At 35.0% G+C, this 14727-nt stretch overlaps 1 protein-coding gene across 1 annotated transcript in view; it reads left to right on the forward strand.

Moving 5' to 3' along the window:
* LOC107667809 (receptor tyrosine-protein kinase erbB-4-like) overlaps nt 1–14727 on the forward strand; it is a gene marked incomplete at its 5' end in the record, with an annotated part of 116162 nt that overhangs the window by 63648 nt on the left and 37787 nt on the right. Inside the window, 10 exons of the mRNA XM_016459524.1 lie at nt 627–700; nt 1344–1434; nt 3270–3469; nt 5618–5750; nt 6772–6865; nt 8113–8267; nt 9479–9523; nt 9794–9926; nt 12134–12256; nt 12352–12450. Of these exons, the coding sequence (XP_016315010.1) occupies nt 627–700; nt 1344–1434; nt 3270–3469; nt 5618–5750; nt 6772–6865; nt 8113–8267; nt 9479–9523; nt 9794–9926; nt 12134–12256; nt 12352–12450 (1147 nt within the window). The remainder of the gene's footprint in view (nt 1–626; nt 701–1343; nt 1435–3269; nt 3470–5617; nt 5751–6771; nt 6866–8112; nt 8268–9478; nt 9524–9793; nt 9927–12133; nt 12257–12351; nt 12451–14727) is intronic.

A 14727-nucleotide genomic window follows, 5' to 3' on the forward strand; every position in this document is an offset into this window, starting at 1 on the left:
AGAACGGCTTGCCCGGCGGATGCGACGAATGAGCGGCAACCACATGTGACGGACCCCGGGCTGGACTCCGCTTTGTCCACGGTGAAAGTTGATGTATTCCCTCAGCGACCAGCACAGATCAGCTGTAGGCATGACGAAGCGGATATCGTCCTCTTTTGGAAGACCAAACAAAGTAGTTTCGCTTTCACAACGAAGCACACAGCGCCTTCACGACATGGCTGCAGCGTCAACAATACTACAGTGAGAATAAAAGTTACGCCTTCTTTCTTTGCGTGAACATTTGGGCGGCGTTATACAAATCTTCCCACATAGTGAGGTAGATATGTGGGGGCGTGTTAGAACGAGCCGTTTTAGGTAGGTGTGGCTGACTCTGAACTTTTATAAAGAATATCTCTTTGGATTTGAGACTTTAGTCTTTGCAACTTTACAGATCTTCTTTATGCACCAAGAGCTTGTAACACTCCAAAGAGAAAGGAAAAATTGAAATCGCGTCATATGACCCCTTTAAGCAATCAAAGAGCAGGTTTCTGAAACGGGTGTAAGAGTGTAAAATCTCTTAATCTCTTAACAAGAGCACACACATATATAACCTCTTTTCGGCTTGTTTTGTGTTTTATGTTTAACAGGGACATGTTTCATGGTATAAAAGCTCTGGACCCTGATCGGTTAAATGTATTCCGCACCGTCAGAGAGATCACAGGTGAGCGACAGTCACCATTCATAACATGACAACCCATTAAACCTGTGTAGCCTTGCGTGAAACCATTAACTTTCTTTATTTCTTCATACATTAACATTACCCTTTGAGTTGAGAAATATTCTTCGTCACAAATATCTTATCTTTATACGGTACACAATATTTATTTGTTTATAAAGCCTCAAAGGAATGAACTATGACTCATGCTAAAAGCCTTTTGTCACTTTCAACTTGTTCTTATGATTGTGCCAAATAGCTAATGGAGTGAAGCAGCAAAGCAGCCTTTTCAAAATGAAACTCAGAAACTGCTCTCTTGTGCGCCATTGGCGTACCCTCAGTTTAGACACATTTCACCCAATACAAGCCAACAAAATGATAATTAAAACAATGTGCATCTGAAGAAATGATGGTAATGGAAACCGTTCTTTTAATTAACACAATCATTTACCTTAATATACTTTCATTTCAATGTAATGGGGTCGTTTTATACTGTCAGACAGGCTGTAAATAATATTGTACTCACTGGACCTGTGGCAATATCCTAAGCCAATGTCTGTTGTCACAGTAACACATTTGTTTATCTGTTTTATACTCATGGTTTTTAAAATGATTCGTATTTTTTATTTTTTTTTCTCTGTTTTTGTAGGTTTCTTGAACATCCAGTCTTGGCCAGAAAACATGACAGATCTTGTTGTTTTTTCAAACCTTGCCACCATTGGAGGACGATCTCTTTATAGGTAAATCAGCACAGAATTCTAGTTAAAAGTTGGGCTGCTGATTTAGAGTGTTAATCTAATTAATTAGTTATGGGAAAAAATAATGTGTTAAAATTAACACAATTAATGCGCCTGCACCGTCCCCGCCCCACATCATCTTATATTTCATATGGTGTGTTCGACTTAAAGCAACGCTTCAGACCGCTCATGTATGACATCAAAGTACCGTGAGAGCGATTTGAAAGCATACGGAGCCATCTGCTCTTTATAGCTCTAACGGTACTAACTTTGATTTCATACACCGATCAGTCTGCGCAGCACCGCTTCAAGCTGGTGACGAACATGATGCAGGGCAGCAACTCACAGCATGATGTAGCCTATAGAATCCAGTTACATGCCCCTAAAATTCAAGAGATTATATCATATGATATAGTTAAGCAAGATCACACAACGAGAGCAGTATCACAAGAGTGCTATTTTGTCCCAAATAGCATGAGTGCAAATGTGATATTGATTTTATACAGTAGTTCAGTAAATAAGTTGTTTTATATTTTAGACAAAATATTGTCTGTTTTTCTCAGTTTTGCCAGCAAAGATATTACCTGTTAATGTATGAATGAATGACTTATTTATCAATACTGCCACATACTGCCAGTTGTAGTTTCTTATTTAGAGTATCATTTCATTAAAAACAATTTCATATTTACACATTAATAAAAAAAAAAAAAGAAAATAAAAATAAAAATCCATATTAATAAAAAAAATTAAAGGAATAAATCACCCAAAAATAAAACAATTAAAATAAAAACATAAAAAAGCAGAAGAAAACCTTTCTAAAGCTACTTTTTAAAAAATATACATTTCATGTTTTTCTCATGTAAAACAATAATGGCTTTAAATGATCTTTTGCGGGTAATTTCTCAGACAAATGTGATGTGCAGTTAATATGAGATTAATTAGATTAATTAATCACAACATTGTGTCATTAATTAGATTACAAATTTTAATCGATTGGTAGCTCTAGTTAAAAGTTATAATCACCGTATTCACAACAGTAGTGTATGTACCTTTTGTATGAACTTATCTGTATGCTCTCTGAAGATGTGCTATCACCTGAGAGCATGTGCAGCAAAATCTTGCAGTAAATGTCTTATGATTGTGCCTAATAACTGATAGCTAATGGAAAATAGCCAATTAAAATATATTATTTAATAAATGTTTACATAAAAAATAAAAAAATAAAATTTCTCTGTCATTTGTAAAAATTATAATAATTATTATTATTATTATTACATTAAGTATTTAATATATTTAACGAAAGGTTAGAAAATTCTTTCAGAACATTGTCAACCAAACCCCTGTGCTAAATTACTAAATTAAATTACTTTCTGTCATAGTTATGTAGCTGAAATATGGGTGGATTGATGTTACCCATGAGTAAAATCTGTTTTTCTCACCCAACTCACAAAACTATGTCCAAAATGCACTGCCGGACAAGTTTAGTGAAATCTAATATGCCTTTGTACTATCAGAGGGTTAGCAATAGTGTGTTGTTGTCCCAAGTGTTGTTGTCCCAACTGTCCAATGTTGGGTTGAAACTTTTCACAGATTTGCTCATACTCTAAATGATTTAAATATTATTTTAAATATATTCATAAATGTCCTCATTAACTACTTCTAAGTATTCCCTTGTTTCATATTAGATCCAAGTGAAAATGTTCACTCCCTCAGGATGTGGCACTTAAAATGGTTCCTGTACCATTGTTGTCGTATATCAGAGACGTCCTCAATTATATCATGCATTAATGTGAAGAAAAGTGAAGCCAAATTTGCTGTCTGCCGCTTTGTTTTCTCAGTGGTATTTCTCTACTGATCCTGAAGCAGCGCTGGATCTCTTCGCTGAAGTTCCAGTCTTTGAGAGAGATCAGCGCCGGTAACGTCTACATGACCAACAACAGCCAGCTCTGCTTCTACAACACAGTGAACTGGACCAGTCTGTTCCGCACCAGCACCCAGAGAGCTCTGATCAAGAACAACAGGGACCCCAGAGTGTGTAGTGAGTGTCGTTCAATTTCAGCTCTCATCTACACCTCCATCTGTTCAGTAACTGTGATTTCCTCTAAATAAGATGTCATGTTTGAAGCAAGAATAAAAAAAACTTGGCATCCTATAGTGATACATTTGCTTGAAAAGTTTCCATCAGACTTGTGAGTCTCTAAATAGACTTTGACTAGACTGAAAATTGAGGATCAGATTCTGTAATTTAGTTGCTACTAGAAATACAATCAATTTAATTGCATCCTATGTCTTATTGAATTTTGTAATTTATATAAAGGAACAGAACATAAATTATTTTTTTATTTTTATTTTTATTTTTAAGAAATTGATACTTTTATTTAGCAATGATGCATTATATTGATCAGAAGAGACAACAAATACATGTAGCTAATAATGTTACAACATATTTTGATTTCAAATAAATGTTCTTTTGAACTTTTTATTCATCAAAGAATCCTCAAAAAAAAAAAAATGGCTACCACAAAAATATTAGGCAGCACAACTGTTTTCAACATTGGTAATAAGAATGCATGTTTCTTGAACAGCAAATCAGCACATTAGAATGATTTCTGAAGGGATCATGTGACACTGAATAAATTATATTTTTTTTAATATTAAAATGTAAAACAGTTCTTTTAAATTGTAATAATATTTCATAATCTTACTGTTTTTACTGTATTTTGGTCAAATAAATGCAGTCTTGATGGGCATAAGAAACGTTTCTCCAAAAAAAAAAATATTCTCACTGCTGTAGCCCAAAAAGCACATTAGAATGATTTCTGAAGGATCATGTGACACTGAATAAATTATATATTTTTTAATATTAAAATGGAAAACAGTTCTTTTAAATTGTAATAATATTTCATAATCTTACTGTTTTTACTGTATTTTGGTCAAATAAATGCAGTCTTGATGGGCATAAGAAACGTTTCTCCAAAAAAAAAAATATTCTCACTGCTGTAGCCCAAAAATATGCCTTTTTTCATCTTATACAGACCCACAGTGTTTCAATATTTGGACAGTTCTCCACGCCACAAACTCTATCACTGAAGATATCCTAAAACTGGAAATATGCCATTAAAGTAAGATGTTGCTTGTAAAGTTAAACGTGTGGGGCTAATGAAGATGTTAACAGACGGAGAGCTATTTCCAGTGTACACCGCCAAGCTGGATGTAATTAGTGTGATAATAAGTCTGTAATGTGAGGGATCAATGGCTCTGTTAGCTGACTCATTCATTAGACTCTTTTCAACACCATTAATCAAAGCGGACTGATCTACGCAACTGACCAACAGCCCAGACATATGCCCACAGTGTTTTCACACACAAGCAATGTGTTCATACATGAAGGAAAATGTGTTTGCAAACCCTATTGAGGAGTAGGAATCACTGTTCTATGTGGCTGGTGAATTTGAAACATGTTCTGTTTAAGGTACAATAACACTGCCCTTCAGTGTTGCAAATGAAGTTGGGCACATTAAATCTGAATACATATTGTTTGAAAAAAACTGATAATTTAATGTGAACTATTATGTGCACATTGCTAAAATAGGGAAAAAATAGATTAAATTCAATTCAATTATAGATTAAAATATAATCAATCACAATAGTAATCAATTTAATGCAACTTTTCTGGATTAATGTATCAATTTCTTTGACCCACAAACTTTTGAACAGTAATGCATTGTTTGTATGTATGTATGTATGTATGTATGTTTGTATTATTATTATTATTATTAGTAGTAGTAGTAGTAGTATGTGGTCACAGCTCTCTAAATATTGCCATCCAGCACTAAAAACAGTCTATATAAATTGACCAGTACTCACAAACTAGCCTCACAGCTTAACAAATGCACATTTCATTGTGCTTTAACTCACTTCAATAAATACACATATTTACCTCTCATGAAAACACTATCTGTCAAGAATTTCATAAGTGATAGCTATTTTAACTAATAGCTAAATAGTATCCTTTTAGCTGTTGTCAAGCATCTTTCTGAAGGTAATCTGAATAATAAATATTTCATGAATACAACAAATTCACATAGCATATTTGCGGGATGGAGATGTCAAAGTTCCAAATTAAATAACTAATTGCAGTGGTTTCTTTCTTTCCCTTTGTGTGCATCTGTGTTTTTTTTTCCAGCTAACGAGCAGATGGTTTGTGATCCATTGTGTTCGGAGGCAGGATGCTGGGGTCCCGGTCCAGACCAATGTCTCTCATGCAAATACTTTAGTCGAGGAAGGACATGTGTCAAGTCCTGTAACTTATATTATGGGTGAGTATGTGTGCAAACAGATCATTTGTGGTGTCAGTTTGCTTATCTATATACCTTGTTTTTCTTCAAAGTTATTTTTCTTATTTCTTATTTTCTTCTTATTTTTATTTTTATTTTTTAATCCGTCTACTTGCTCTTCTATTTCTTAAACCACTTAAGCTTGCAGTTGCCTTAATATGAATGTGTTTTTCAAATGCAGATTTGTTCAGACAGGTCGCTGGCTCCAAAGATATTCTGCAGTATGACTATCATGATCAGACTATCAAGATCAAGGGATCAAAATGCTTTTAATGCTATTTATAACTCAAAGGAATAGACTCTCTTACTTTGCTGGCAGGCTGAAAAAATTAACATGGAGACATGGAAACGGGCTTGAAAAGAACAGGCAAAATGTCCAATGCTAGGCTTTTGTTTGCAAATGCAGTGTATGTGTTTGTGTCATTCAAGAATTAGTTAAGAATTTAAGAAATACTTTGGTGATGAAAATATTGCTTGTATTCATTGCACATTTTATGAGAAAATGTTTATGCATTTTTATTACCTCTAAAGTATATATAATGCTCTCTGCAGTCTCCCTTTTTTTGGGTCCTCACCCCACTGGCACTCATTCACTGGAGGTTTGATTTCTTCACGTCTTAGTTACTTCTTTCGGGACTTCATCGACAAGCTTTCCTCCTTTGCTTATTGGAAACTCTTTTCGAATACTCTCAATGAAACCATCAACAGCAGAAACAAATGAGGGTAGTATTGACAGCTCCTTCAGCTATTTCCACTTTCATGGATTTGTATGGCTTCATATGTCTGTTTCGTTAATGGACATAGATTTGGATTTAATCACAGCAACCCCTGGTCACTGTGTACAAAGGCCTTCAATGTCATGCAGACACTGCATATTTGTCAAACAAACATTCAGTGAATTTTGGTATATACATTTTGTTTTTAAACATGTAGAATGTACTACATTTTGTAAATAACATGTTCAATAAATGGCTCATAACACATTGTACTCTGTCTGTTCTAGGGATGTTCGAGAGTACGCCAATGGCTCGGTTTGTGTTGAGTGTGACAGCCAGTGTGAAAAAGCAGGAGAGAAAAGTTTGACCTGCCATGGCCCGGTACGAGCCTAAAAGCCATCTAATTTATTAGATAACATAAACATATTTGTAACTGGATTTTGTTTTTGCTTTAATTAAAACTTGATAACCTATGACATGGAACAACAGAAAAAAAGCTTAGATTTCTAACAGTCGATTGCATCCTCATCTCATCACAGCTCCAGACTGAATATAATGTGAAACAGAGTGATATTGATTAGAAACAAATTAAGCTATCTACTTAGTCTCAAAATTAAATCCTGTCTGTAGCCTCATTCAAAATATATAATTGTCAGACTGTAGTAGATGATGCAAGCCTTGGCTAACCATGCTGTATCATGCAGATACATATTATTGTTGCAAAAAGGTTGTTTATTATTGGTTCATGCCTTTAACATTTTTTATACCTAAATTTGCGCAAACCCGTAAGTATAAGACTCTGGTGCATGTCCCAAATGTCCTGCATCTGTGCTATGGATATGAATGATACGTAAAATAATGTATTTTTTGAAGATAGATGTGCTTTTACTTACCAATTGGACTTAAGATTTTTGTTTATTGGGCGGTACAAAGGTGAAAAAATGCTATAGATTTACACAGCCATTCTAAAGCTTGGGGTAAGAACATTTTAAGAAATTATTGTGTATATATAATAATAAGAAATGCTCGCTGCCCGCTTTAAATCAGACAAAGAGATGAAGCAGTGTGGTAAGATCACATTTATTTGAATGGATGAATGCATTTATTTGAATTAATTATTGAGATCGAGAGAGAGAGAGAGAAAGGGGGGGGGTGAAAGTTACACGTGTGAATTACCTGCATCTGTGCATCTCTCTCTACAAATAATGAAGCTGTGAGTTTAGTTACTTCAAAAACAGTGATTTTACCCACTCGTTGCTGAGAAATATAATGTAGCAATTCAGTATCAAAGCTATTTTATTAATTAAAGTCGCGGTGCAGCAGTGACAAGAAGTTTGCATGCTCCTGAATGTTTCTGTGTGCGCGCAGCACGATCTCCGATCTCTGTGTGCGAGATATCCATGTGTGTGCATTAATGAAAGCAGAGCATATAGTTTTACTTTATAGTTACAAAACCGAGCCCAATCTGAACCGGAATGTATTCAATAAACATTAAACCGGGTAGCAGAATCTACATGACTGTGCTTGTTTCACTAGAAGCTTCCTTTCCACTTGTAAAACAGTACTTCAGTCTCTTGAGACACTTTTCATTTCCTAATATTCCGTCTTTCTCTCTTCTCCCATTACAGGGTCCAGATCACTGTCTGAAGTGCTTGCATCTCAAAGACGGACCCAACTGTGTAGAGAAATGCCCTGATGGTCTGCAGGGAGCAAACAGCTTCATCTTCAAATATGCTGAGACCAACAACGAGTGCCATCCCTGCCACCCCAACTGCACCCAGGGGTACAACTGTTTGCTTGTGTTTGCACTTAAATCTATTTGTTAGCTTCTTTCCTTCCTTTAACTGCATCAAGCACAATATGCCCAGAGCACTAACCTAATTGCCCATGTGGGTAAAGCCTTTGTGGTTACCGAATTCAGTCTTAGACACATGGGCCTGGGGGATTTGAGAGCGGAGAGAACAGGTTCCTGACTTCGTAGATCAGTGATTCAAAACTGGTTTTGCTGCAGGACCCAGATTTTTACACTGGACATCAAGTGATGGCCCAACACAGCGATAAAATAGTTTTTTGGACAAAACATATTTAACATTAAAGACTGAAATGTCTTTGTTACATTGCCTAAACCCAATAATATGCAAAATTATTAACATGTAGAAGCTTGAGCTTTTAGTTTGTAAGTCACTTTTCATGCCCTTGTTAGTTGAAAATTCACTACTCAAACACTTTTGCATAGAATAAATTAAGGCTATTAAAAAAAGTAAAAATTATTGTATAATTGTATTATAACAATTTGGAAAAAAATTTTTTTTAACATTGTGTCATTTTCATAACAGTTAAGCACTTTTTTTACTTCTAAATTAACATAACGTTAATGTATCTGCCCATTGAGTTTATTATGCTACTTTTTTTTTAAAGGTGCTGTATGTAGGATTGACACCGAGTGGTTGAACTAGGTATTGCAGTCCAAATTCAAAATATTGGAGAGGGTTTTTTTCACCCGGCCCCTCCTCCTCAGACTTGACGCACATGCAGGTTGCCAGATTGACGACCCCAACAGAAACGAGCGCGCATGACGATGAATGAAATGAAATGCGCTGTGTTTTCCGCCAACTGGCAACCCGGGGTGCCGAAATACAATTGGGTAAATTGGCAGTGGGCGGGTTTCACAAACCAAAACAGTGACCGACATTCTGGCCCGGAACGCACATTTTCAAAGGAGAATAACAGACTGTAGCATTGTTTTTCAGATAAACAAGTATGTTGACTTAGCATGTTTCTTAAATATCTGCAAACATATTATGGTATTTTTATGCTTTAGTAGAGTAAAAAACTTACATACAGCACCTTTAAGGCTACTCATTTTGTTTTAATCATTTAAGACAGTATAAGAAATACCACCATGGTGTTTTATTGCTTTAATCTACCAGTCTGTTGCAATGTAACTCAAATATGTTGATTGTAACTTATGATAAGATATTCTGTGTGTTGCAGTTGTACTGGACCCCGGGTACAGGATTGTGTTGGCATGTTGGACAGGTAAGAGTTTTCACAAATGCAGCTTTGGCCATGGAAAAATTACAGTAAAAAAAAAAGGCTAATAAAAATATTTCATGCACTGAAAGAATATTTGGAAAATTAAATTAAATTAAAAAAATAAAGAATAAAATAAAATATTAAATTAAATTAAATTAAATATTGAACTGATAAAATAAAATAGAAAGTATGGGGTGGGATTTGTGCTTATCTGGTTTGGGAGATAAAGCATGCATAGCAGTAAAACTTGTTTATTTTCTTTTGATCTTCCAGGACTCCTCTGATTGCAGCTGGGTTAATCGGGGGTCTCTTTGTGATGGTCATCATAGCTCTGGGTGTGGCCATTTACATCCGCAGAAAGAGCATTAAGAAAAAGAGAGCTTTACGTCGTTTCCTAGAGACTGAGGTGAGAGAGGCCTGTTCTCTTAAGTTTAGTTAAATCAGTAAGCACTGACTAAAACAGAAACATTTTATACATTATGCATCATATCTTCTGTCTCTTCTGTCTGTCACATTGCATCAAAATCCTTCCCTGTCTACAGATTTTTTATTTGTTTCGTTTCGTTTCTTGGTGAGCTGCATGCTTAAAAATTCCCCAGCACACAGCCCATAAAGTATTCAGTGGAGGGCCTTCCTTAAATGCATGGCAGGTTTGTTGGGTTAATGCATAGCCCTGTTGCCCTGAATGACTGTGCAGCCTATTAAAAAACATGGCCTGTCTATACTGGTTTGGATAATTTGCAGGTGGAGCATCAGTGTTATAGACAGCTGTCAGCCTGAGAAGATGCCCTGTATCCAAAGGCTGACAGAGACACTCACGCACTAGAATCCTGAAATCCATGTTAGCAAACCTGAGACCTCTGTTCAATTAGAAAGTTGTATGTTTCTGCCAAAAGGAAGCAGATAAGGAAAGGTTTAGACCACCCAGTGTTTTAATAAAACATGCATCTGTCGAATGTTTGCCAGTTACCTCTGAAAATGTTAAAATACATGTTATTTTGGAAATATAGCTAACTTTACAGATCAGTTTTGCACTAAAGAGTTGATAAAAGTTACATAAAATATAAGCTGCACATTTCTGATTTAAACTCTTCTAAATTCCTCTCCCCATAGACCTCCATTATGCTTTATTTTTATTTTAATTTATTTATTTATTTAGCTTGAATGGAGGGAAGAGTTGAAATTCTGTTGATAAAGATATGTTGAATCCAAAACATTCCTTTACTTCAGCTGAAAGCTTTATAATAATATTAAACTACTCATACACTGTCCTTTTACAGTGAGAAAAAAAATTATATGTATATGTCAATTATATGTTTGACAGATGTTTCTCTTTCAGCACCACATATCTGGACAGCTCCCTCTAATGCTCAGTCTGAATGCTGGATTTCAGCACCACAGAGATGGACAGCTCCACATTGTGTGTTCGGTCTGCACTTCCATAAAACAAAGTGCCTTCCGTTCTGTGCTGTGATTGGTCACTTAAATTAACAGTTAGCCCCAGATAATGGCTAACTAAATTTACATATACAAATTAAAGTGTCACTATAAAAGTGCCTTTTCCATTACCTAAGATTGAAAGTGCTGAGTGGACTGTCTGTATAAGGTATGCTGGAAGATTCCCCCTTCGTTCTCATAAATAAGAACAGTGTATCCAGGGACGAAAGATCATTATTTTAACTGTTATCAAGGGTTTAATTCCTCAATTCAGAGAAACAACAAGAACCAAGATGTCATTTGCTGTACTTATTACTGGGACAATTCCCAGTATAATATATAATCATTCATTCAACTCCATAATTGTTCCATATTCATAATATATATCACATTATTTGACAATATTTTTATTTTATTTTATTTTATTGTGATGTAGCAGCCTACTTGTCAGGTAGGAAAATAGCACTTTGTACATTCTGCTAAAGTTCTTTATTTCCACAAAATAAAGAAAGATAAACAAGTTTGGAACAGTATGAATATGAGGAAATAATGGTGGATTATTATTTTTTGTTGAACTTTGAGTTTCCTAACCATAGGCACAATGATGGTAGCTCATGGATCAATCTTTATTGGGTTTGAACCTGCAATCCTTTGGTTTACAGTCAGATCTAGCACCACTGCACCACACCACTGTGTTTACATTAATAATAATTTACATTTTAATTTCCTAACACTCATATAAGCTAGAAAAAAACCTTGCCTTTTTCTTAGAAAGGTCTGAAATCTTTTTTTGCTGAACACAAGATACTAAACAAGTCCAAGATTCCACACACACACACACACACACACAGGTATTTTCCCCCTGCAAGCAGCTCCAGCCCTAATGAAACTACAAATGCCACTTTGTATTTAGCAATTATATCTCTGTACATCCTTTCAACCATTCCCTCTTCTCTACTCCTCTTATCTTAATTAGCTTGGTTCCCTTCACAACTGTTTACTCTCCAAATATCCAGTAACATTTTTCTTTTCCCTTCTGAGACCTAATGACTACTGCATAAACAAACTTAATTCTGAAAATATGGTTAAATGTAACTTCTAAGAGCTAGTTTTGGAGCTCTGTTTATTTGTGCGTTCAAAAGTTGCGACTGATCTAAGGCTTGGTTGTTTAAGCAGTTGGTGGAGCCATTAACGCCCAGTGGTACACCACCAAACAAGGCTCAGCTGCGTATATTGAAGGAAACTGAACTTAAGAGAGTCAAGATTTTGGGAACTGGAGCCTTTGGCATGGTCTATAAGGTAGCACTTCTATGTTTATTGTGTCTTCCTGTCAGCATTTGTTGTTTTATATGATTTGAGGGTTTGTTGGCTAATTCTGATGTCTTCTTTATAAGGGAATCTGGGTTCCAGAAGGGGAAACGGTGAAGATTCCAGTGGCTGTAAAGATACTCAATGAAAGTACAGGACCTAAAGCCAATGTGGAGTTTATGGATGTGAGTTAACTACCTTGATCTTAATAATACCCCTTTAAAGGGTTGTTTAAAAGTCAGTTTAGCTATTAAGGTTGACATCAATCAAACTTGATCCCATTTACTTTCTTAATACACATTCCTGGTCTTAATTTTGCATAATATTGTGCACATTATTCTAATAAAATGTTTATCCTTGGTAAATAAGAAATGTAGCTTTTTTCACCTCTGAAATTGAATGATGTTTACCAATAACCAAAAGTGTAAAAATACATTACCATTTAAAATATATTTTTTTAAGAAATTCATTATTTTATTTAGCAAGGATGCATTGAATTGATCAAATACAACAATAACGACATTTATAAGGTTACAAAAGATTTATATTTCAAATAAATGTTGTTCTTTTGAACTTTCTTTTCATCAAAGAATCCTGAAAAAAAAAAAAAACGGCTGTTTTAAATATTATAACAATAAGAAATGTTTCTTGGACGTCAAATCAGTGTATCAGCATGATTTCATGTGGCAATGAAGACTGGAGTAATGCTTCTGAAAATTTAGCTTTGCATCACAATAATACATTACATTTTAAACTACTTTATATTAACACAGAGAATAGTTATTTTAAATTGTAATAATATATTTCAATATTACAGTTTTACTGTATTTTTGATTAAATAAATGCAGCCTTGGTGAAAAAAATATATAAAAAAATATTGCAGAAGTAATAAGCCAAAGTTTTGAATGGTTTTGTATATAATTAATGCAACCTTTCAAAAATGTAATAATACATTAATGCTAATAAATACAGAAGCGTCAGTTAATGTTAGTGTAAAAAAGGTTATGCCAGTCATGTCAAAAGTATTATTCACTTTTAATTACTACATTCAGGTCTTTTTTAATGTTTGAATATACTTATGCATGTGCATCACATAACGGACATAAAATGACTTGTAAGTGTAATTTATCATCACTGTAAATAAAGAAATAATAATAAAAAAAAGAAATACAAATCTGTGGAGAGAAGAGCCCAATAACAGCAAGCAGTCACATACTCTTTCACATTTTTTTTCTTGTGTCTCTCTTGCTCTCCCAAGATTCAGGGAGAGGTCAAGCTCCTTTAAAAAGCCATCAAAACGCGGCCTCATGTGCTGCGGCTGACTGCAGTTGCCTGGGAATTACTTTGTGCATGTTTCTGTATTCTGTTATCTGTGCACATACATAAGCAGGCAAGATGATGCAGACCTACTCATGAAAGATCCGTATTCATCCCTGTCTCCGTTGTAACACATAGATATTTACATACTATATGTGCATTTATGAAGGCACTTTCTTCCTTTTGAAACATACTGTCACGGCCCTGGACTGTCTTCGTTGTGTTTTCCCTCCACATGTGCTCCGTGACCCAGTTTCTCTCTCTCGTTGATGGTTCATTTGATTCAGGTGATTCAACAAGGTGTCTTGTTGGTTAGTTCTAATTACCCCATATATTTAAGTCTCAGCCTTTGCGTTCTGTCTTTGTCCAGTCTACTTGTTGGATTACGTGTTTACCCCTGTTCCTGTTGTGGATTTACCCCTGTGATTCTATTATTAAATACCGTTTATGTTATCTGTGTCTTCATCGTTCATTCCAGCAGCATATTGTGACACACACATCTAATTGAGTGAGACAGGGCAGCAGTTGCAGGCGAGGTCAGGCTCTCTAATAGTTATCTTCGCTGTAGAAGGCAAGAGTACAATAGCATTTGCAGAGACTTGTTATGCTTTGTGTAGGATTTATGCTTACAGTGCTGTTATTTGCTTTGTTGTTAATAAATCTAAACAACTAAAGTGGTCATATATATATATATATATATATATATATCATCATGCATGAGTTGTTCATGACCTCTCTGACCCTTTGAATGAAATGAGCTGTTTATTTGTTATTTGTACATGACAACTTCTATTTATACTGCCTCTTCATGTGAAATGATATACAGCACTATGAACTAGATTTGCTGTCAGCTACAGTCAAGTTTGAACAATCCGATTCTTAAATAACAGCCTTCTTCCAAAGCTGCATTACATTGACAGGTTCACAAAGCACATAATACATGCAAAAATGTTTGTGATGGCATGTGTGTGGTGCAATGCTCAATGCCTTATGGAGAATTAAATGGAAAAAGAAACTATGCACAAAATTCCCTGATTTTTGTGTGTATTGGCAACAGAAAGACTTAAAAGTGTGGAAAGGGATGAGATTAGAGTCTCCTGTATGATAATTACTGTCTTAATGCATTAATTAATGCAGTGGTATAT

Source organism: Sinocyclocheilus anshuiensis, unplaced genomic scaffold (assembly GCF_001515605.1).
Source record: "Sinocyclocheilus anshuiensis isolate Anshui unplaced genomic scaffold, SAMN03320099.WGS_v1.1 scaffold2433, whole genome shotgun sequence".
Classification (NCBI taxonomy): domain Eukaryota; kingdom Metazoa; phylum Chordata; class Actinopteri; order Cypriniformes; family Cyprinidae; genus Sinocyclocheilus; species Sinocyclocheilus anshuiensis.